Source organism: Panicum virgatum, chromosome 8K (genome assembly GCF_016808335.1).
Source record: "Panicum virgatum strain AP13 chromosome 8K, P.virgatum_v5, whole genome shotgun sequence".
Classification (NCBI taxonomy): domain Eukaryota; kingdom Viridiplantae; phylum Streptophyta; class Magnoliopsida; order Poales; family Poaceae; genus Panicum; species Panicum virgatum.
Genome location: NC_053143.1, coordinates 44,097,322 through 44,122,126, shown reverse-complemented (window position 1 = coordinate 44,122,126; position 24,805 = coordinate 44,097,322). Strand labels below are relative to the sequence as shown.

Below are 24,805 nucleotides of genomic sequence, written 5' to 3'. Positions count from 1 at the left end.
TTTCAAATGTTCAACTAGTTTTCAAAAATGTTGAAGCTAATTTGGGCCTAATGGACTTTATAGATGCATAGCTTATACATCTTTCGCAAGTTATATAGGAGCCCCCTGTATTCAGCCTAGCGGCGCCGTGTACTTGCTCCTTCTGGTGGCCTTCTTCGCGCGTGGCCGCTATTGTCCTTAGTTGATCCTTTAGCCCCATCTTGATATAAAATTAAACCATTGATCTGCAGCTAGGTTACCAGCATTTGTTTTTCCATCATTTATGCTACATTACGCTAGATATTTCCTATATGTATATTTCTAGATATCTGTTGGCGTATATTCTTAACATTATATTACGAAACATATTTCACAAATATGAATGATAAAATAGCACTTCATCACTAGCCTATGCATCAAATGGGTTGCTGGCTTGCGGACTTGAATTTGGAACTTTTTTCCTTGGCCTTTTTGTCCAGCAAAGGAGAAACTACTGCAATATTTATGCCTAGAAATACTTCTACTTGGCATATCACTTGTCACAAAAGATCAACCAAAAATACAGTAAAACTTCCTTCACTTGTCACAAAAGATCAACAAAAAATACAGTAAAATTTCCTTTACACGGACACATGTCAAACTCTTCCATTCAAGCTGCAGCAAGGGATGAATGAACCTAACTGATAGCTAGACCCCCGATTACATAAGAATCCACACATCACCTTGCCAATGAGAACTTTACAATCATACAATATTTTAATCATCAAATAATGCTATTATAGCATTGTTTATATAATCCTGCTTTTTGTGTTCTCGAAAGAAGTGGGTTAGAAACATACAACATCAAGCAACCTTAGCTTTACATCTTCACATTTATTTAGTAGTATATGTGATGCACTGATACTCCTGCAGATCCTATACATATATAGAACCGTGCGGATTTTATTTATGACAATGTTTGTATGATGGGCTGGGTATATAATATCCTCTAGCATAGCCATACGCACTTGTTTGTCACCATGTTATATGCTTGGACTCATTTCTCATTCATAGCACGAAGACGACAGCGATATTCTCCAAGAGCCCAAATAGGGAATGCGTTGCGGTAGTTGGGGTAATTGAAGATAATAGCACAGTTGTAGCTTCCAACATGTTCCTATGATCCAATAAATGTAAGAAAAGTCAAAAAACAGATGGACATCGGACAATAAACACCAACACCTACCATGTGCGTTGCTATATATATCTGCCACTGGGGAGGGTATGGGCAAATCCACTCTTGTTCACACCCAAATCCAAATGATAATTATCCACTTCTTACCCTCCCCAATCCCACCCATATCCAATAGATAATTAACTTTGTAATAGATTATAAATATACCCCATGGATACATTTTGTACCCTCCCCATTTGTAATGGGTAATTAATTTTCTACCCACACCCTCCCCGTTCGAAGTGGGTGTGGATTTGGGGAGTGGGTATGGATACCCAGTGACAGGTATATGCGTAGTACCAAAAGGCACAGTTGCTTGTTCAAATTCTCTAGAATGTCTCTATGAATTGGTTACCTAGCTTCTTAATTCTATGTGCCAAGTTACATATTCTAGTCACTATGTATATTGATTAGTTCTTTTTGATGTCGTCATTCCTTCAATGATTAAAATGATAAATGATAATATTTTGATGTCGTCAACAGTTTGTCCCAACAAACATCTACTGAAAGTAAACGAACACAACAAGTTTGCTTTTTTAAGTGCCACAACCAGTACAAATGAAATGGAAACCTACTTGTTGGGGAAACTCTCCTGTTTCCAACTGCATATTGATTAGTTCTTTTGCAGCACGATGTAGTGGTGTCGGATCTCTCTCCATCTGGTGATCCAATAAAGATCATGGATAGTGTATACTTGTCAAAAATATATGGAATGAACGTACAATTCATACCTGTCCAGCATAGAGTAAAGCCAGCATAGCCCATGCAGTGTTCACTCCATGAGCACGATTGCCTTTGATATTTTCATAAACCTTTTAGTTTGACAAAGAAGATATAGATCAAAAGATGATTTATGATGCAACATCTAGATAATATAAAAAATTGGTATTTCAGTAAACCAATTGAGCAAGTATAGTTAGAAATGAAATTGAGAAAAAGAGGTCCAGGAAAAATAGAAAAAATCTCTTAGATGATTTAAATCTAAACTCCAATCCCTCCAACCCCAAAAGGAATCATTCTTGGATTTAAAAATTATCCCAAAAAAGGTAATTATTAACCCCCCCCCATTTAATTAGTATATACATGAGCATGTGCATGAGCATGCACATTCAATCAATATCGCCAAATATTGTTATAAATTGGGACAATTAAGATCATTTTACCGTATTATTAATATATCATAGATGGAGTTCTAACAAGCCTGATTCACCTTAAAGTATCTTATGTGCAAAGTCCCCTTACCAGTTATCACCCGGCTACTAAAAACGGAAGAAGGATCTAATGAATTAATTATATATATTAGGAAAATAGGCTACCTCAGTTCTCATAGAAACATGGCTTTCTCCCCATCCACCAGTAATGAGCTGCTTTGACAATAGGAAGTGGCATGCATTCCTGATGGAAGAGCTATTCTCATATGTTTTTCCTGCATCAACTAATCCTTTAACTGAAAAGAACGCGGCATAGGTGAAACATACAGCCCAAGTACCTAACCTGTCAACAAATAACTAAATATGTTATTAATTGTTGTAGTAGAACTGTAGAAGAGAGAATGTTTTGAGTAAGGTAAGGCAGTGCATGTTGCAATATAACAAACCATGAACCGTCTTCTCGTTGTTTACCCTCCATAAATTTTGCTGCTCCTGAAATACAATCATCGATCTCTTTTTTACGGTAATAAGGATATAATTTGGTGAAAAGTGCCAGGCCTTGAATCGCCGAGGAAGTGCATTCTAGAGATCTGTGAATTTTTCCAGAGCTCATGAATTACTTCTTTGAAGTAAAGTATAAATATGTTAGTCATTTTTTTAAGCAATGTCATGTGCGTAACTTACGGATAATCGACCATCACATTTGGAAAATTCTGACAAGGGCTGAGAACCTAATTAAGTAATAGAGAAAAATTAATCTGAGTCTAGTGGAACTGGATCAAGTAATTAAGATTACAGGATACAAAATACATCTACGAAATTCTTAATACTTAAATGAACATGATTATCAAAATTGTGAAACTGAAGGTGCATCCAAACTTCTGCAAAAATTACTAGAATAGTGATATGATACAAAATGGTATAAATATAATTTCGTGAGTAATTAGCACTAAGATGTCGACATTCAGAAGATACGTGCTAAATTGAAGAGGGTGTGTGTTAAAAATTCAAGACAACAAAACTTTTGCTCCCGGTTATTCTTGTGAATAGAATGCTTTGAGTTGTTATACACATGACCTGAGAGTCGAGGACTGGTGGCTAGCTCGCACACGTATCAACAAAGATGTGGGGTGTGGAGAGAACGACATGCCAAGTGCCCCCGCATAACCTTATGGAGCGTTTGATTCCCTTGCATGTGTAACCAATCCTCTTAGTATTTGATTGCTTGGCCTAATCCAGGCTCATCTAATGCAAAAATGACCTTTTTGGCTATCTCTAGTGGTATAATCCATAATCGAGTGTACTAGGCAAGCCAGACTTGTATGGGCGTTAGTGGTTGCGTGAATAGCTTCATCTCTTTGTGTTACCACCCTCATGCAGCGCCGCCGCCAAGCTCATACTGCCACCCGATTTCAACTCCTGAGGCAGCAATAGCAGATTGAGCTACAATAGGCTTATTCAGTTATTTCAATCCCCAAGGGGGTTGAGGGGGATTGGATGGGATTGAGAGTGATTTTGACTTGTAGAGGATTAATCCCTCCAAATCCCTCCAACCCCTTCAAATCCTTCCTAACCGAACAAGACCTATTTAAGGGGCTGCTCTGACCCCTTGGAAGCACTGATCCCGGCAAAAGACGTCGTGTTGGTGGGATTGGGACCCTGCACAGCAGCCAGGATGATCTCAATGATCTTGGACTATTCTAGGACTAGTATGGGGTGAAAACGGGATCAGGAAATTCCATGTATCCTAACTGATTCCATTTTTACAGCGAAAAAATGGCCTGCTGGCTGCTGGCGTAGTGTGCAAGAGTTGTGCGCGCGCGTGTGGCCTGATTGTCGGCATGCATGTGCATGGTAGCCCAGATCACCGGACGGGTTTGGCCATTATTTTATTTCTTTTTCCCTTTACAATCTCTAATTTTGGTGCTTCGTCATATTGTATAATGATTAAAAATCAATATCTGTTGTTCTATTGATCTATTTTGTTGTGTTTGCTGTGGACTAATGGTACTATATTCTTTGTAACAATCTATGGACTATGATAAGATTTGCCTCGAGATTATGTATTGATTGTATCTGTTGCATTGAGTTGCGTTGTAAGTGGTTTATGTGTGTCAGTGTTCCGGATTTTAGTTATCAATTCCCGATTGGATTGTTTCTTCTCCGACATCCATATAGATCGTGATTGGACTAACTATATGCACATTTGGATTGCATGATCTAGTTTACTTTGATGCAAAATAGTGAAAGTTGTAGAATAAAGTTTTAAGCTACATAATTCACCCATAGGCTATATGCGACTCCTTTCAATGCATATATATATAAACACAGGCATTTCCTTTTTTCCATTAAGTTTGCTAAACTGATAAAGAACCTAGATATCAAATTCTTCAAATAGATTTCGATTTCTATCAATCAATTCATGACGGTTAGGCAACTCGTCTTTGTATGTAGAGGAGAATGATCACTAAAGAGCAAGAAAGTCTCTCTCTCTCTCTCTCTCTCTCTCTCTCTCTCTCTCTCTCTCTCTCTCTCTCTCTCTCTCTCTAGCTGCACATGCCAAAACTATTCGTCAGAGATGAAAGTCATAAGTTCTTTAAGCCAATAGCGGACCCAAGAACTTGATAAAAAGAAATTAGAACATTTCATAGAACAAATTTTGGAGGAGAAATGAACTAGAGTTGCATGCATAGTAATTAATCATCTGACCCATAAAATACAATTAGATACTCTCTCGATTCCCATTTATAAGGCGTGCACATATTTTAGAATTCAAACTTTAAAACATTTGACTAGCAATCATTTTAAAAATATATGAGTTTAAATACAAAAGTAGTACCATCAGGTTTGTACTTCAAAATACATCCTTATGATTATGGTTTTATGTGTAGTAACAAAATATATTAAAAGAAAAATTTATGGTCAAAGTAGAGCTTAGAAGACCGTGCCAAATCAAATCACGCCTTATAAAAGGGCATGGAGGTAATACCTACTTACATTCCTAGTTCTCACCATGACATGAACAACCGTTACTGGCATTCCGAGTCCTACATACTCCCTCCGTTTCAAATTATAGCTCGTTTGACTTTTTGATCCCAAGTTTGACCACTCGTCTTATTTAAATAATTTAGCAAAATATCATATTTTTTGTTATATCTTTCTTTATTAATGGAAGTTCTTCAAAAATAACTTAAATTTGAATATGTTTGTACAAGTTTTTTGAATAAGAGAAATGGTCAAACTTGAAGTTTAAAAAGTCAAACGAGCTATAATTTGGAATAGAGGTAGTACATTCCTATACCTACTTACATTCCCGGCCTGGGATTCCCTAATCACTACTCCTCACCATGATGTGGACAACCGTTGCTGGCATGTGGCCCAGCGCACAGAGAGAGAAGACGGGACAAGCAGATAGGAAGAGATAGAGAGAGAAGCAAGGGAGAGAGAATAAATCAATTAACCAGTGCCATTAATAACATGAAGTACTATACATTACCTTGAAAAAACTAGATCCCTATTATATATGGACGTAACATATAAATGTATAACAGTTGTGGTCTGTTGAGTATTGGCAGCTTACAGAATCAAAGTCTAGACTGACCATGACCGAATAGGTGACTGAATTGATTAGTTACGTTACGTTGACAAGTTACAACATCCTATGGAGGGAACAATCGAGAACGAAATCAGGAAAGGCATTAGCTGTTCAAAGTAGGCATCGATCAGTTGTTCTCCACAGAAGAAAAAGAAAAGCATAGTGGTTAGAGAGTAAGATGCTCTGCTGTAATGTTGCAACGTAATATACAAAACTTACCTCTAACCAGGAATAAGTTCTTTCACATTCGTACGTTGAAAAGGAACCATCTTTGTTCTACATGTAAAAACAATTAACCATTAATCTTTGCAGCTTAGAACTGTGGCGACACATGAAAAAGAGACTAGAGAGTCATGAAAGAATGATATAGTAACAATAGTAGTTTCAGTAAAGTTTATAGTTTAGCTATCGAGAATTCAGTAAAGAGTTTTTTAGCATTAGTTCAGTAAAGAGTTGTGCAGATTATCTGCATTAATTACTTTCAGATTTATAGCCTAATTCATCAAACTTTGATTATTTAGGTGTAGCAACAATTCTACACCTAGCAGACAATATTGTTGAACAATAATTACCCAACAAATTTTTTAGTGATAATTACTGCAACTATTACTGAATAGATAATTTCTGATCAGCATGGGCAGAATTTCACTGCTGGGTGCAGATAAATTCTTCATCTGAATATTCCTTGAAGTATGGCAGGAAAGATACAATTTGTCGCAGTGTTCCCAAATTGCAACATGGACAATTTTCATGCCATGCACATATGTACATTTTGGCATGCAATGTAACAATTTTCATGGGTGTGAATGAAGAATGTTAGGAGATTACAAAATTATGTCTGATGACATTACGTTAGCAAAATTAATCCATCATTCCTTACCATAATTGATAGAAGGAAATCAACAGCATCATGCAACCTATCTCTCTGTATTGGATCACCAACAATGCTGCTCTTCATCATTGATAGTAAGAGTGTAGCCTGGAAAAAAATTATGTAGTAATGATTTTCTATAATTACAAATTGGAGAACTTGGGATGAACAACAAACCAAGATGAGTGTTTGCCCGTTTGGTTAGTGTGCTAGACGCCACAGACACTAATCAATTAAGGTTACATTTTTTTATCCTTATTATCAGATGTAAAATGTGAACAAGAATAAGGTTATGTTTATATTCACCACTTGTGTCCATCAAGATGTAAAATGTGAACATGAAGATATGACCTTGAGTGCTTCTCCGGTATTATCAGATACACCCCATCCATTGTCTGCAGTTGAATGAGCCCATGAACCCTTTGTTATATGACGATGCCAGTAACTTAGGTCACCAGGATGATTCCACATAAGCTTCATCAAGCAAGACCAAGCATGTTGTGTTATTAGATCGTTTATAGAAGAACGATTACTTTTGTATGATAGATGCTTTAGAGAGAAAAGAAAACCTGGGAATGTTTCAAGAAGTCATGGGCTCTTTGGACAGTTGCACCATACTCATTTACAAGATCAGTAGCGCAAAATGCTTGAATTATGAATGAAGTTTCCCAGCTGTTACAGCCATCATATACCTATCATGATAAAATGTCCGAATCACTTTCTGAGATTAGCAAAACCCGTCTTAGAATCTCAGTGCACCTTAAATATTTCCAATCTATTATGGACATTAAATTCGGTAGTATTGAATAGTGAAGAAGTATGAACTTAGAGAAGATCTACCGTATATGTGACAAAGAAATGTAGTTGAAGACAAGGCTAAGGTTTTGTAAAGTGTACAGGCTGGCCGGACAACCAAGGAATGGTGCGCGGTACTAAACAAAACTACACACGCGGGGGCGATATGAACTTTATGAGCTATACAGAGAATGCGAAGAGTTTAATAGTGCTTTGTTTACATGCTGTTTGATAGGGAGCATAGAGGTTTTTCATGCTGGACTATTGATTTTTGTGTTGATTATTACTCAAAGAAGGAGGGGTCCATGGATTTGACTATATATCTTTCAAATCTACTCTTAGATTTTATCTTTTGATCGGGAGTTCAATGACGAATTTGAAATGATGCACAAAACATATTTATCCAGCATTGTGTGAATTTCACGCCACATCGGCCGGCATAAGAGAAACATTGATATCGGTTGGGCAAATGGCTAGTTGGAGGGTTGAGCTATAAATACCAACCCTACTTGCCCATTCGATGTTGCTAGAGCCTATCCATGCTTGCAAAAAAAATGGTAGAGATTAAGCATCCCTGCAGGTTCTTTAGGCCACAAGATGCAATAAATATAAGCCGATGTCTATTACTCCCTCCCACAATAAGCTACCTTGTGCGGATTGGTGTGGCCAGATCTACGTGAGAACCTAATGTCAAAAGGTGGATAATAAAACTAAAATCTCGAGTTCACACCTAAAACTTTTATTAATGTGTTGGGGAGACTCAGTATGACAGTGAGCTACTTCATTTAGATTAGTGAGGCTAGGCATACATGTCGGCCCCAACCCCAATCAAAAGTCAGACTCAAATTATACATATAGATTAGTTCCATGTATGTATACCTAAAGTCGAATGCCTTTGCAAATATTTGAAAAGATCTCTACCTTACAATACAACTATTTGGAACAATTCCATTACAATTCATTCTATAAGTGGGATTTGCCAATTTTTATATCTATGATACTTTTGGGCTCAGATCCAAGCTTTAATATTTCTGTATGGACAAAATTACCACTGCTACATCCCTTGTCTCTAGCCCACATCCCCATGCATATCATTCCCTCTTTGTTTAGTTTTTCCCAATACATTGCCATCCTTTCTCGAGGCTGGTGACGCCGCCATCCTCATTCTTCAAGGGCGGGCACATCAAAGGTCATTGGTGCCCCCGACTCTCCATTATAATTTTAGGCAAAAATATAAAAGAAGGATACAAAAAATGTGAACATTATACTTTTACCAAGGTCGATATAAAGTTCGTGAGAAGAGTTATTTGTACCAGTGATGTCATGCCATCTTCTTCGAGCCACAAGAAGTCAGGTATCCTCGCAAGGTGACGCTTGAAAGCATCAGAATTCGGATCTTCTACCCAGCAGCAGACCATGTTTAGAGGCTAGATAACAATAACAAATGAGCTAATATTAGCTAGCAACAAGCACCAGCCCACATTGCACTTCTTTTGTAAAATTCCACACTGCACTTTGTGATTAATTAGTGAGAACCATTATATATACAACTGAAAATACCTACTTCCGAGAAAGCCTCTCCTCACCGAGGAGAGTCTTCGTCTTCCTAGCATCTAGGGAACGAGTATGAAGAGATTAACGAGACTTCTTTCTCTTTTGACTTAACTAACTCAATTCTTAGGAAATCGCGAATCAGTAAACCAATAAAAACACCAAGACCAACACAAGAGCACAAAAAATAAAGCAAAACCGCCCTTATTGCATTTTGTTAAGATAATTACGTAATGGAGCCTCAATTTCCACGGAAGCTATTACCTTGCTTACAGCATCTACACAGATATAGTTTGTGTTCTCATCTTCGTAATGGATATGCTCCATGAGATTGCTCAGAGCTCTCTCCCTCAGCTTGTTGACAGGCCAACTACTCAACAGTGGCTCCACACCCTTGGATAGTGAAGTCCAGATCACATTCTGCAACATTCCGCGTGGACAGAGGACGTCCTCCTGAAATGACAAAAAAAGGAATGGGACAGATAATTAATTACTTCAACAAATCAACAAATTAATTCCTCCCAGTAAAAACGACTGTTCACGTATTGTTTTTTCAGAGCAGACAGCAGAGGGGATTTTTTTTATCGTATTGCTGCCTGTAGGTGAGCGATTACGTTAATCAAGATGTAACCGACACATCCAGGAATGACCTAGATTTTCACAGTTCACTGGGAAGCCCCTGGTTTCCTTGCTGAGGCTTGCCTACTTGCCTTGCCTAGCTGAGTAACGGGAGCAGGCGATTGGGTCACGGACGAGCTGCCTCAGGGGCTCAGGGCCGGCCTGTGCATGCAAGGTATTGCCTTGCTTTTCGGGAGGCAAGAACGAGCGTACCTACCAAACAGTGCCCCTACTACCTATCTACTGCCTCTATTTCAAATTATAGATCGTTTGACTATTTTGACTTTAAATTTGACCGTTCGCCTTATTCAAAATTTTGTGCAAAGTATCACTTTTTTTGTTGTGAGTTGTTTTAATTTTATTAATACAATATCTTTAAGAATGACTTAAATTTGGCAATATTTGCATAATTTTTTGAATAAGACAATTGGTCAAATTTAGAGTCAAAAAAGTCAAACGAACTACAATTTGGAACGGAAGTAGTACCCATCAAGGCCGGGCCATTGGGGCAATCTAGTCATAACGCGCATAAACTGGGAGTGCTGCTGCCTAGACGCAGGCTCTCCCATTATTGCTGCATAGACAATATTGGAACGAAGAGTGATGTTTGATAGGTACATGAGAATTCAAAATTTTGAAGGAAAAAAAAGGTAGTTCATAAACCAAGCGTATGAACAAAATTAAATTCTGACTATACTATTGTGTTTATTATGACCATCTTAGCTTGATAAAAGATACTCTAAACAAAATATCATCTAAATAGTGACAAGTGCTGTCTTATTTTCTAGATCTTCTTGTAAAAAGAAAAAACAGAATTTCATCTACATGCCCGGTTTTAGATTTATTTATTATTCCAAATTTTCTTGCATTTGGGATGATATCTTCAATTTCACTTCATTTGCATGCATGCATGTAGGAGAGCAATCTTCTATTAACCTGAGTTATTTACTTCTTGCTCGTCTTTGATCTACATCTCTTCCTCCTTAAGTAAAGGGGACGTAAACGCCGATATTATCGTCCTTATCCTAAAGCTAATAGGCCTAGCGCAATTAATAGACCTAGTCAGTTCAGCCAATAATTTCCCACGCGACAGATGGCGGATCGAAGTAGTGTCGGTGGTGGCTTCAATTCGCTTGCCATTTCAGATGACGATGGGAGAGAGCTGTATTATTGGACAACAGAAAATAGGAATAATCCGGTCAATGCAACAAACCTTTGCACAGGCACTGCGAGCTTCGTTCCAGTCAATCTTGTCGTACGCAGTGTTATAGATCTCTTCTCTTAGCGCTAGTATAGTTGGTGTAAGTTGTCCAACAAACCTCTTGCCGTAAAGAACAGCTACTGGCTGATAAAGCATACGGCACAAGCACCAGAGTCTCCCTGTACAGTAACGATTGCAGTTTAGACCTCTCAATGCACATCCATGACAAACACACACGTTCCTACTTCACCTTTAACATACTACAAGATGCGAGTTGTACCTGGATGAAATGGAAGAAACTTTGGAGCGACCCATAGTTCCGGGAAAATTGGGTTGTTTCCAGACCAATCATACACACCAAGCACCTTTAACATACTACCAGTATTAGAGAGTTTGACGCTGCTGAGCACTGATGTGGAGAGAGAGAGAGAGAGAGAGAGAGAGAGAGAGAGAGAGAGAGAGAGAGAGAGAGAGAGAGAGAGGACTCTTACCGACAGCCATATTTTCCCCCATTCGGGTATTAAAGTTGCACCACCACGGGACAAAATCCAATCACGCCCTTTAGCCAACTTGTCATCATTTGGCTCCTCGCCAAGCAGCCTCAAGGTGACGTAGTTTGTGCATGTTCCAAACATGGTGCTTGAGCACCGGACATCCGTGCCCCATCCACCGTCTTCGTTCTACACAATTTTCATTTATTTCCAACATGAATTCTTTGCCTATATATATAGTTAAGGCCTTGGTTATTTCTAGTTTGCATGAGGAACCAAAAAGGTAAAAAAAATAATTAAGTTCCGTGAAGAAACAGAAAGATACATACTATCTAAAAACAGAAACTAAAATACAGGTCGTTGCTATATCTAACTAGAGCAGCAAAGGAAAAAGATTCTTTTTTCAAGGCCTTCAACATGCATATATGTTGTCCGGTAGGGGTGAAAATAGATGACCCTTAGGTGCACCTCCAACCATTTTTAGTTCAAAATTTTGTACTATTTTTTCAAAGTGAGATCCCATTTTAGAAAAATAGTACAAATACTATTTTTTCAAAGTGAGATCCTATTTTAGAAAAATAGTACAAAATTTTGAACTAATAAGAATTGAAGGTGCCCCTAAAAATCACTCATTTGCGCCCCTAATGTCCGGACACAGTCGGGAGATGTGAATTTTGCCATGCCTGATGGTTGTAGATGAAGCGGAGTATCTCACGGCGATGTTCCCCCGACACAACAGCATTGAGTGATCCAGTGACATGCATAGCAAATATCTGTAGTAAGCACATGGCTCAATTCATTAGACAAGCTAGCGACGGGGAAGCAGCTCCAAACACATGCATGTGGGCGAGTGTACCATGCCAGGCAAAATGAACATGACCCCGCTGTAACCGCCAGGCCAATGGCCGTCTCTCGCTTGCACGGAAGAGAACTGATCCAGCGCTCGCCTCAAGGAGTCGACCACAATGCCTTCGGTCATCACCACATCTTCTTCGAGCTTGGCTTGGGGCGGCAGATGGCGTCGTCGGTGAACCTGGTTTTCCTTGGCGTGCTGCAAAATCATGCATGCGTCAGTTTTTTTGTTTCATGACAACAATGGGCCTGTTCGGATCAAGGAGCTAAAAATTAGGCCCTCATCTTTAGCCCCAAAGGATTCAAACATGTGAGACTATTTAGGGCTAAAGTAATTAAATTAGTCTCTACAAAAGGTGCTAATTGGGACTATTTCTGCATATATGGGTCCCACCAAAAAATCACTTTTTATTACCTCACCCAATCATCCCCGTGCATGGAAGGTAGAGCTAATGATTGGGATATACTACTTTAGTCCTCAAATTAGTCCATGGATTCAACCAACTCTAGGAGCTAAACTTTAGAGGGCTAATTGAAAAGCTAAATTTTAGTCCTCAAATTAGCCCAAAGTCTAAAGATCCAAACAGAACCAAGGAACATCATCATGCATGCACAAGTTGAAGATACGATAGAGAGATCGACGACGTGGTGTTACCTGCATGCGCACGAGGAGGTCAGCAGGCTCCCTCCGGTCGAAACGGCGCTCCGTGAACTCCCGACGCACCCTCTCCACCTCGGCGCGCTCCTCCGGCGTGCCGAGGTCAGGGTCGAACTCCCAAAACGAGCGCCCGACGAAGTTGTTCGTGGATCTCAGCCACGGGCCGCCGCCCTCGGCCACCTTCAGCCTCCACATGCTGCCTCTCCGCTCTCCCAATGCAAACTTTCTTCTTCCGAGCTGCCAAGAAACTGCTAGAAGATCATGCTTGGTCACGACACTAAAAATCATCATTACCGTTCTGAAAGGATAATAATTAAGTTTTTGCATGGATATCTACATGTGATTAGATTATTTGTTTGTGCATGGATTACTGTAAAAAAAAAGCTAAGGCGAGTAGTCACTCTAGCTACATGTGCTAATTGAAGGATACAGCACCACTACCTTGAGGTCAGGAGGAGACCCTTTGCTCGCTGGCTGGCTGAGGTACATACATCGTTAGCCTAGCTTTCTATTTATAGACCAGCATGTATGAGGTACCGGTACATGGTGTTTTCTATTTGGGGTTATGGACGACGAGCATTTATGCATATAGTAGCTATTAATAAATAAATGAAATTGGGCATGGTCAGCTCCATACTCATTAATTCCTATCATACAATTTATTTGACTAATCGTTAAGTTTGGTTCCCCCAACTAAACTTAGTCCCTGTCACGTTAAAAAAATATTATCATTTAGAAATGTTGAATAAAATCTATTATAAATTTTTTTGTACAGATGGGTGCTAATTCACTAGATAAATTTAAGAAACAAGTCCATTTTACCCCCTCAACTTGTCAAGGAGTCCGAAAATCCCCCCTCAACTCAAAACCAGAAATTTTACACCCTCAGCTCTCAAAACTGGACAAATACCCTCCTGCACTATTTGAAGGTGGTTTTACTAGATGTTGCGGCATATGGACCCCACATGTCAGTTCACAGGCAGTGGGCCCAACCTGTCAGTATCATCTCTCCCTCCTTGCTCTCTCTCTCCATCTCTCCTTCCTCTCCGCCGCCGTTGCCCCTTCCGCCGCCCATCTGCCCTCATCCGCCCACGGACGCACGCGAGAGGCCCGCAATCCGTCGTAGCGCGCCCGCTTCGCCATCGCCAGCCTGTTTCGCCACGCCTGCCCGCTGCCGCCGGCCTGCTCCACTGCGACACGAGGCGGCGCGCCGGATGCAACCTTGAGGAGCGTCGACACCAGCTGCTCGGGGAGCCTACGCGCGGGCGGGGAGGCGAGCCGTTGCGCACCCGCTCGCGCCGCCGCCGGCCTGCTCCGCCGTGAGCTCCGCCACCGCGGGCCCATTCCACCACAAGCTTTGGCGTCGCGCGCCCGCTCTGCTGTGAGCTCGGCCGCCGCACGCGAGATCCGCCAGCTGCGCGCAAGTTCCGCCGCCACCCCACCCGCTCTGCCGTTGAGCGCGAGATCCGCTGCACCGCTTGCTCCGCCGACCAGGATGACCTCCACCACCACCAGATGCACGCGAGCGCTCCCTTCCCTGTACACAATAGGAGGAAGAAGGGAAGCAGATATGAGGCTGACACGTGGGGCCTACTACCATGTGACCTGACATCATGTGGGGTTCATATGCCACGTCAAGTAGTAAAATCACTTTCATATACACCCTGTTCGATTGGCTTGTCCAGCCGGACCAGCGCTACAGTACCACCGTTGCTACAGTATCACCACACATGGTCAGATTCTCGGTATTTGGGACTCTACAGTAACCTTTTGCAACAGTAAACATCTGCTACAGCAATCATGCGCTACAGTACTCTTCCCTCACATAAATCAGCCGCTCTAGCCCATCGAACAGGGTGATAGTGCAGGGGGCATTTTGCCCGGTTTTGAGAATTGAGAGTTTGAAATTTCTGGTTTTCAAGTTGAGGATTTTCGGACTCTTTGACAAGTTGAGGGGAGTAAATTGGATTTGTTCCTAAATTTAATGAGTAGTTAATTCATAATTTTCTACAGTAATGCTATAGTAACCATCGACTAATGATGGATTAATATATTTCATTAGTTTCCTCTCGCGAATTAATTTAAGATTCTACAATTAGTTTTGTAATTAGACTTAATTTAATACTTCTAAATAATAGAAATCTCTTTGATGTGACTCGGATTATACTTTAGTCTCTCGATAGATGGATGGCAATGGAGAAGGTCAGGTACCATGACAACGAGTACCGGCCGGCCACCAACTTTGTTTGACTAGATTCATTCGTTGTGGCACTGATTGGATGGACATCAAATTGGACTCGGACCGTGTTTGGTTGCCAAAAGACATCTTTCTATATTTTAAGTACTAAACATAGACTAATTACAAAAATAATTACAGAACTCATCTGTAAATCGCGAGACGAATCTAATGAGTCTAATTAATCCGTCATTAGAGGTTATGTACTATAGCATTACTGTAGCAATTTAGCATCTAATTACAGCATAATTAGGTTCATTAGATTCGTCTCGCCATTTACAGACAGCAGTCGCAATGTGTTTTTTATTTCATCTGGATTTAAGTCTCCATACAGATGCCGAAAAAAAAATTGGAATTTGAAATTTTGCAACCAAACACGGCTTCGGTATGTGCACCATAAAGACGAGTTCTCAGCTTGCCTCATGAGTGGGCTTCGAGCACTGTTGGTCAATGATGTGTACCAATCACTATAATTATTGTTCGAGCTGCCAACAGGAACATCCCTATTTAAGAGCTTTCAATGTCTGTGGTTTCGTCACCGTTCATCTAGCATAAATTTATTATTCGAGCCGCCAACAAGAACGTCCCTATTTTAAGAGCTTCCATGGCTCTGGTTTCGCCACAGCGTTCATCTAGCATCTATCTCCCACCACTAAAGATCCTATCACTATCGCTTCTAACTATTGGTCTAGAGACAGACAATAATCAACTATAAGGTCCCTCTACCTGGTGCTCCACATGGATAAATTCATTGCACATGTCCGTACGCTGTAATTTATCTTTGTTACATATTGAACAAGCCTATCTTTGATTTAGCACTCATGAGAGCATCTCCAGCAACAATCCCTACTTCAAGCCTCTACATCCTTGAGTAGGGGCTAGCCCCAACTTTTCAAGGCTTGATTTTTGTACTTAACTCTAGTAATAACCTCTACATTTCGACCCCTACTGCATCTTTAGGGCAAGCACAATGGTTAGAGTTGCTGTCTGTATGTGTCTAGAATATCGCACGCAGACGATAGAGCAGACAACCTGTACAATGGTGTGTCTGTGTGGTTGTCTGCAAGTTATTTAATACATGCCTAGGTCCATGAAACGTGGTGATCAAATATGTGAAATTGATCTTTGTGTATTAATTTGTGGTACACATGAAAGAATCATTTATGGATGCAAATAAATCACAGGCAAATAAATCATTTGTGCCGTAAGAATCTAGTATATTTATATCACCAAATAGAATACATGATAGTATTTGAATATAGTTCAATTGCACTATATTCCACGGGTGGCATGTTCATCAGGTCATTTAATTTGTATGTTCCAAGCAGATTAAATTTCTGCAAAGCCATTTAAATAATAATCGATCCACATCTAGTACATGACAGGAAAGAAAGATTCAATAAAAAATTATCTGTAACATACAGTTTTTACTCGAGGCCTTTTGGATACAACGCTTGTTGCATCGGCCAGCCATATCTTGTATGTGTTCCCTGGGATGAATATTTGGTCATCTACAAGTATGCCTGCAAAAGTAATCCACCACTGTCATGAGCGAAAGGAAAAAAAGTATGATACCCTTGCTAAATCTGTTCACTGACATGAGTAGAGGAAAAAATAGTCAGCCATTTGGCAAACAAGACAGAGAAAGCAATACTAAAAAAAATCGTGTTCAGTGATCACTATATCAGTTAACACAAGAAGTAATATGTCCAATATACAGAAGAAGTAATATGCATTGAGCAGTGAACAGAAGTTACCTTTATCACCATCTTCTGATGCTTCAGATGTAGACGACATGGCTCAACTTCAGTCTCATTCAGTTCAGACAGATTCAGTTTATAAATATAATCATTAGACACATTCAGTTTAGGAAAAAGATCACTAGACTGAACTTGATCACTAAGAAACTTAGCTGAACCACTGAACCTAAAACTTAACTTAAACTTCAACTGAAACCTGAACCTTTTCTGATCACGGGTTTTTTTTTTGAACACATCTTAGTGATCTATGTAGGATGTATCTAGGATGTTGAACATCATTCTGCTCATTTCTAGCAACGATTCAGAGTTAACATATGATCAAATCATTCTGTTCATAGGAGTTAACATACAATTAGTCTGAACGAAATGAATCTGCACTACATCCATTGCAATTCAGGCTGCAACTACTGCAATCTAGTAGTACAACATACAAATAGGGCAGGCACCGGAGGTGGAGGATGATGCTGATGACGGGGACCCACCTGGCAGTGGGAGAAGCTGTGGGACCCGGCTGTCGGAAAGGGAGAAGAGAAGGAGACGAGAGGCAGCAAGGACATTTCGCATGAGCTTGCTGACTCAGCGCCACCATGTCAGGTTGTCATGGAGTGCCACATTAGCTAAAATAGTAAAAATGTAAAAGCTGCAGCTACAATAGTGCTAAATATATAAAAGCTGAGCGAGTGACCTTTGTTATAGTGATAAAAATGTAAAAAAAACCCCGCTCACCTGAATCGGACCTCGCCTCCACCAAAAAAAAAAAATCGGACCGCGCCTGCCGTCGCAATCCCTCTTCTAGCGCAGCGGATGGGATCAGCCCCAGCAGCGATGGCCGGCAAGGAGGACCTCGTGAAGAATTCCAGCGCCGCCGGCCGCGGGAGTGCGCCGGCAGAGGAGCGCCAGCTGCTGCTGCCGACCCCGATGCTGCGGCGGGGGCTGCTGCCGGCGGCGGCAGCGAGGAGGCATCGGCGGAGGAGTTGGTGGAGATGCCGGAGGATTACCTCCGCTGGCTGCTGGCGCTGACGAGGGAGGCCGACCCCGTCCCTAGTCTCGCCGACTACAGGACCCGCGACCCCAAGTTGCTGGAGCGCTTGCAGGAGGAGATCGAGTGGCTGCAGGCCTCGCAGGACGAGTTCTTCGAGTTCCAGGCCTCTGTTCGGGAGAAGTTGGAGAAGAATGAGCTCGTCATCGTCCCTGCAGCCGCCGCCGGCCCGACAGACCAATTTCAGCAAGCAATTGATGAGGCCTGCTTAAGGAGTATGACGATGCTGGTTGCAAGACTGACGTTGCCCAGCCTTTAAACTGAGGTCTCCACTCTCCACTGCTGCCAATGATGTTTGTCCCTTATCAATCTGTATCTATCAGTACTGGAGAAGTTGTTGGTTAGTGTCCTGTCTAATTTGTTTGGAGGGCCAGTGTGTGCCATGTCTCATGGAGTATCTGTGTCCTAATAAGTTAGGATGAACCGGTAAGTGCCAGTAATCATGAACCATAATATGGAATGTTCTACTATGTTTAGTTCCATCGCTCCCTACTACAATTTTTATCCGTCAGATGGTGTTGATTCATTAGTCCAGCTGCGCTATATGCGATGATGATCTGATGACATGACCATGCCATCAGTCTTCTTCCGTGCTATTAACTAGTAATATATGAGAACAATTGTTTAATATCCCGTAGCTAATGTTGTACTTTTTTTGTGTTGCTCTACCCTTTTGTTGCCCTTCATACCACCCGGTGGTAGAAAATTAATGTCATGTTGATGGCTGGACACACTAGACGGAGGCACTGGAAAGTTTCACTTGTCTGTATGCACTTGAACTTGAGCAGTTGAGCCCTGAAAAACAGTCCTCATTCCATATATTGCCCTGGATACTTTTTGAGAATAAGGTAGTATATGTTCACACTATCTTCGGTCCCAAGTTTAAAATGACAAAGACTGCAGCAGAACAGTGAACCACAAGTAATGTGTTGCATGCCCTTTGGGTCGAAAATCCATTATTAGGTGCTGAAACTAACTCAGATTGGGATTAAATTGGTTCAGATATTATATTCATATACCTAAATGGTCTATCTATATTATGTTTGAAGTAAGCTATATGCACTGGTGTTATTTGGTTAGTGCCATCATCCCTGAATTTGTTGCACCCGGACGGCAGCTAAAGTCATGCCGTGATCTGTTGGTAGTTATTACAATATATAGTAGCCTATCTTGTTGAAAAACTGCATTGGGATCCTTGTTCAAGCATACAGCTTTTTAATTGCCAGTCCACATCTGAAATATGTTTTGCTCCCTTCTGTGTGATCTACTTGTTTGTTATATGATTTGTCTCTGAACGGCTCTTTCTTGTTAAGTGTGCATGGTTTATTATTAGAGAGTTCTGTTGTTCATGACAGTTGATTGCCATGGAGCTTTACATGATCAGCCCTTGTTTCTTGTGCATTCACTGAGGATGTTGTACATCTTTCAGTAAGGGAATCTACAGAAATGGTTTGCACGCCTAAGCAAACAAAAATAAAATAAAAAACGAAGCTTCAAACAATGTTTTAAATATAACTGGAAATCTTTCAGAATGCTTAGGTGCTTACTTGCTTCAGCTAATCTTTAAGGACAATCATGAGATGTTTAAAATTTTCGGCCACCTATCTGTTTATTCACATGCTTCCAGTGATTGTAAATTGGTAATTGCTTATGCTCTGTCCATACTCCGTCCTATGCATACGGAAGTCAAGAGTCAGATTGTAATGCGTAACTTCTAGTTCCTGTTTCTAGTTCAATGTTTTCTTTTTATCTCATCCCCTAAATATAATTTTGCCAACCGTAAAAGATTAATTGGTTTTTGCGGCTTCAAAAATATAATAGACATGCATATTTTTTAATCCTTTGTAATACCTTCAAAATGGTTAAATAACATGTTTTTTATAGTAGTGCAACATTATGACTGATACACATAGCAGCATGGCAATAGAAAACTCATAGAAAAAGTATTTTGGATAAAAGAATACTAATATGCTGTTGTACATGGTAGAATGTATAAGTCTTGTAAAAAAGTTCTGCCTACATAAAGTTTATATGAATATGCTGTTTCTTATGAGGTTTGTTTACCGTTGGACCATGGTAGTGTATTCAGGTTGATTTTCAGGTCCGTGACATGATCATGCTAATTGTTTGGATATACGTTTAAAAGAATAGGCTGATCCTTGGTGTAGTCTTTATAGGCAGATGCTGATACTTGGTAACAGTCTTGAACCTAACAGATTGGAGCTAAGGTAGCAGTATTCTGATCCGTGACATCAGTATCATGCATGGAGGTTTGTACTAGAAAACTTAGCTTCTGACAGATTTGTATCCACTGGTTACAAAATCTTGCTGAAGCTAATACTTTATGTCCAAAAGAAACTTCATTATGGTCGAATATATGTACATGTAGACCCTTGAACAAAATTCAGTCCCCAGATGCGATTTTTTCGAATTATCTCTTGCAGGAATGCTGAAAAGCTCATTCACTCAGTAGAAGATAGCTGATATTGCTGATAAAGCATATTGGTCTCATCGTGGATTATTGTTCCCTGAGGCTAGAACCGGTAAGCTACAAGTGATAGAGCTAATATTCGGTTTTACTATTCTTTTTGTATATAATACTTGTGTCGTTACCTTCGCCCGTTCATGATTCTTCTCATGTGTCAAGTCAGCCATTCCCAGCATGCGTGTACTGTATCGAGGCAAAAGCCCTCTCCATTTTACAATATGTCTATGCAACTCTGCTATCTTAAACAAATTGTTTCTGCTGTCAGATTGCCTTGCCTTTTGCGTGAATTCATAGAGCTTTCAGGTGTACGTGGTCAACTGTAAGTTTTGCGCGAAATTGCATCAGCGCCTCATTTGTTTCAAACAAATAAAGCTCCTCAAACATTTGCTGAAACATGTGTTTGTCCTGTCCATCTAAGCGTTACATTGCTTTTTAACTGTAATTTGAGAAGCTGTTTTACCATTCCTTTTTAACTGTATTTGGGAAGATGTCTTACCAAATGTTTGTGAAAACAGATTCTTCTCTACCGGTAAAGCTGCTTTTGGAGACAAAGCCAACAGAAGTTGATTCACTAGTGAAGTTGAGCTGTCCGAGGCAGGCCCATACCGTAACATTCCTGGCTGCAGCGAATGGGGTCATGACCGTACCAGCGGCGACCTGGATTCCGGCAAGGAAGATCGAAGATCGCGGCCACCTCACTCTCTAGTCTCCGGGTTTGTTCCAAGGCGGCATCCCCAAGCAGCTCCTGGAGGGTGAATGAGAGGGGAGGGAGAGGTGCAGGCGATTGGTGTGGGGTCAGGTTCAGGCCTTGCCATGAAGATTCAGATTCATCGAGTGCGCTGCCGTCGCAAGCAGGTTAATCGAGAACCTGCACAGCGCGACGGAGATTAGGAGCATCCAGGACGGCGAGAAGAGGTACGGACAAACACCACTAATATCGATTTCAGAATTCAGAATCGTACCTTACATTCTTACTAACGCGGATTGTGCTATGCATAATACTCTGCTGTGTATATTGGTGTAGCACATACATAAAGTACATTAACAAATCAAAATATCAAATGTGCACACAAGCATTGCACTTATTACATGACAGACCATGCAGCATGAATGCCTCACAGTCAATACAGAGGAAAGCCACACAAGTCCAAATCTGTGAGCATAGACACAGCCATTATGCTCAACCATCGTGCAGGGACACAAATGTAGAACAAGGTACCAAACACAGACACTCAGTCGACGCACAAGCAGATTATAAATGTACACCACGCACGTAGATTGGAACATAGAACGGCAAATCATATGAGCACACGTGGTTAGTGGAGGTGGTTTGGGTAGAGGGTGAGGGATTGACAGTGTCAGCAGTGGTATTAGTGGGAGAGGGAGCAGGGTTAGGGACTGTGAGGTTGGAGGGGACATGGTCGTTGGCGATAGCAGAAGTGGAAGTGGTCAGGGGACTGGGGCCCTATTTAGTCCCACCTCGTAAACGCAAAAAAGCCGTAAACGCAAAATTTTGCGAAGGAATCTTGCTAATTTGAAGTACTAAATGAAGTCTATTTATAAAACTTTTTGCATGGATGGGCTGTAAATCACGAGACGAATCTAATAAACCTACTTAATCCATGATTTGTAACAGTGATTCTACAGTAACCATCAGCTAATTATTGCTTAATCATGGATTAATTAGCATCATTAGATTGGTCTCGCGATTTACAACTCATATGTGTAAAAAGTTTTGTAAATAGACTTCATTTAGTACTTCAAATTGGTAAGATTCCTTCGTAAAAAAATTTTGCGTTTACATGTAAAAGGAACTAAACAGAGGCTGGGTGAGGGATTGGCAGCACCACCAGTTGGAGCAGAGGTGGTGGGGGTCAGTGCCTGTTGTGGTGGAGAGGACGACAGCGGCAGCACTAGCATTCAATGGAAGGGTCGGGGGATTGGCAACAGAGGTATCAGCAGGGGCAGAGGGGGCACGGTTTGTGGTAGTGGTGTCAGTGATGCCTATACTGTTGCTGCTTCCCTTGTCAGAACAAGTATTATAAGATCTAGTCAGCAAGCTGAGAGATTGTCCACGCCATAAAGATCTTATGTGGAGGAGTAAGACGAGAAGACAGAGAATGGAGCCGGCAGTTGATGAGTCACCCGGTTGAATCACGGCAACCGAGAAAAAGCGTCTGCTTGTTGCGGGTGACTCAGCAGGCGCATCATCCTCCTTTCCGATCCTGTGTGCCATGGACTGTGTGTGCCATCTCCATACAGCAGGGCACGGCCTGCCGTGCGGCAAGCGCACATGCCACAAAAGATCATCGGCACATGCAAACATTGATTACTTGTGCATTTAATATAACTCTCCTCCCAGCCAGTCTATAGCCCAGTTACTATATGAGTCAGCAGCATTATTGACTAAATATGACCTGACACATGTATTCAGCCGGCAGCCGGCTAAATTACTGGCCATGCTCTTAGAGCAAGTTTTATAGTCCCAGCCGGCAGCCGGCAGCCGGCTCGGAGGACGCCATCATCAGGTCGTAGCGCCCGCATTGAATGTGTTGCAGTGAGAGCGGGAGCGCTTGCCGCCGGCTGCAGCGGGCGATTCAGCAGCCGCCCGCTCTCGCTCTCTCTCTTCCCCATGTCGGATCCCAGCCGGTTCTCAGCCCCTAGTAATACCTGCTCTTATATTTGTTCAGTTCAAGCTCCTCTAACTTTTTAAGGTGATGTACTCCACCAATGGACTCTATTTTGTCAAAGGACAAAACAATCTTCTCGAGCTCTGGAGCTGCTGTATCTTCTTCAAAGCTGATTTCAATCCAGTTGGAGCCCTCAACAAGAAAGTACTAAGTTTCTTGAATTGAACCTCCTTGAATGTGAGTTTGTTGTCGGTGTATCTATTGTGCCGAAGCTTTAGGCATCGTAACATGCGCAGATTGGCGAGGGCCACTAGGTTGTCTTGCCTCAGTAAGGTGTTACTTAAAGTTAACTTGATAAGTGGAGTATTTTTGCCGGTTAACAGTAGTGGAAGAAACCGCTCCTGTAGTATGTGTATGTCTCCACCGATACAGAGCCACTCGAGAACCTTGGGATACTAATACTCTTTGATTTTCTTGTCAAGCAGAACCCCAGGAGAGTCTCCGGAATCTCTGCTAGGAGCACTACTAGAAAACAAGCCTCAGGTCCACTCAAAAAGTACCGGTACGGAGATGAACCAACATAGGTACCGGTTCATCTCCATACCGGTACTTTTGGGGTGGATGGAATTTATAAATGAGCCCTAGGTATCGGTTGGTATTATCAACTGGTACCTAAGGCTCTCCATAGGTACCGGGTGGTAACTTTTATACTAGTACCGGGTGGTACCACCAACCGGTACCTATAGACGAGCCTTAGGTACCAGGTGGTATCACCAACCGGTCGCGAGTTCAAGTCCCAACCAAAGAGAATATTTTGCGTGAATTTTGAAGGCTTAGGCACCGGTTGTTTTACCCGGTACCAAAGGCAAAGGCACAGCCTTTGGTACCACTTTGGGGGTACCGGTTCTACGAAAGGCTCCTTGCAACTGGTGCCTTAAGCCGATTTTCTAGTAGTGGAGCCCCCTTGTGACTGGTTGCGTCAAGAGTAATTGATAGAGACTGGAGGCACTCATGCAGGTTACTGATAGCATTAAGCAAATTCATGAGGTGAGTATGCTTGTCCTTGATATTGATAACCACACCAAGCTTCCTAAGCTGCCATAGCATTCTGATGTTACCAAAATCTTGATCACTCTTTGCCTTGACATTGGATAGTACCTCCATGTCTAACAATTTTTTGACCTTTTCAGGTACTAGGACACAGTTGTGGGACGATGTGCCTATGCCGCCAGTTATGTGTGGATGTTAGGGCCCAGAAGCAGCCGGCCCAGGCCCAAGAGCAGCAGCCGGTGCAACAGCCCACGGCCCCGGCGTGGATCACGTACCAACGCCAGGGGCGCCGCACAAGTGGCTAGAAGAGCCAGGGTGACTTATTTCATTTAGGCCTTATTTACTTTGCTAAAGTGTGGGATAATTTGTAAGTTAAATAATCTCCACTAGATGAAAAAAATATTAGGCTGAGTATCAATCTCGGCTTGGCCTCAAGGGGCCGCCCCTAAACCCTCGTCTTCCCTCCCTCGCTCTCGCTTCGCCGCCACCGCTAGCGCCGCCCCCTCGCAGCCACGGCGCCCATATGCCGCTGGCTGCCCAAGCCTCGCCCTCCTCTCTCACATCCCTACAACCTTCGCAGTCGCGGTAGGATCGCCGTTCCTATCAACCTGGTATTAGCAATGCCAG

The 24,805-nt window shown here is 41.6% G+C and overlaps 1 protein-coding gene and 1 long non-coding RNA gene across 5 annotated transcripts; one reads left to right on the top strand and one right to left on the bottom strand.

Moving 5' to 3' along the window:
* Positions 1-539: 539 nt before the first annotated feature.
* LOC120644823 (achilleol B synthase-like) lies at positions 540-19,469 on the bottom strand. 4 transcript variants are annotated; one of them, XM_039921542.1, is made up of 21 exons: positions 17,454-17,550; positions 16,969-16,989; positions 16,634-16,734; positions 12,973-13,212; positions 12,322-12,516; positions 12,149-12,238; positions 11,466-11,654; positions 11,255-11,339; positions 10,987-11,153; positions 9,420-9,608; positions 8,918-9,031; positions 7,379-7,501; positions 7,161-7,283; positions 6,819-6,917; positions 6,158-6,214; positions 3,028-3,074; positions 2,790-2,933; positions 2,509-2,686; positions 1,924-2,004; positions 1,768-1,851; positions 540-1,135 (listed from the first exon to the last, which is right to left on the bottom strand). In XM_039921542.1, exons 1-21 carry the CDS (start codon positions 17,533-17,535, stop codon positions 1,016-1,018), a joined length of 2,529 nt encoding a protein of 842 aa, XP_039777476.1. In that variant the 5' UTR covers positions 17,536-17,550; the 3' UTR covers positions 540-1,015. The 4 variants fall into 4 exon arrangements, with proteins under 4 accessions (XP_039777476.1, XP_039777477.1, XP_039777479.1 ...); XM_039921543.1 differs by having other exon boundaries at positions 16,969-19,469; XM_039921545.1 differs by lacking the exons at positions 16,634-16,734; positions 16,969-16,989; positions 17,454-17,550 and adding an exon at positions 13,417-13,549 and having other exon boundaries at positions 12,973-13,223.
* On the top strand, positions 19,269-24,628 carry LOC120644824. The gene is made up of 3 exons (XR_005663961.1): positions 19,269-20,553; positions 21,014-21,413; positions 24,319-24,628. It is a non-coding gene; the product is annotated as an uncharacterized LOC120644824 (long non-coding RNA).
* The last annotated feature ends 177 nt before the right edge of the window (positions 24,629-24,805 follow it).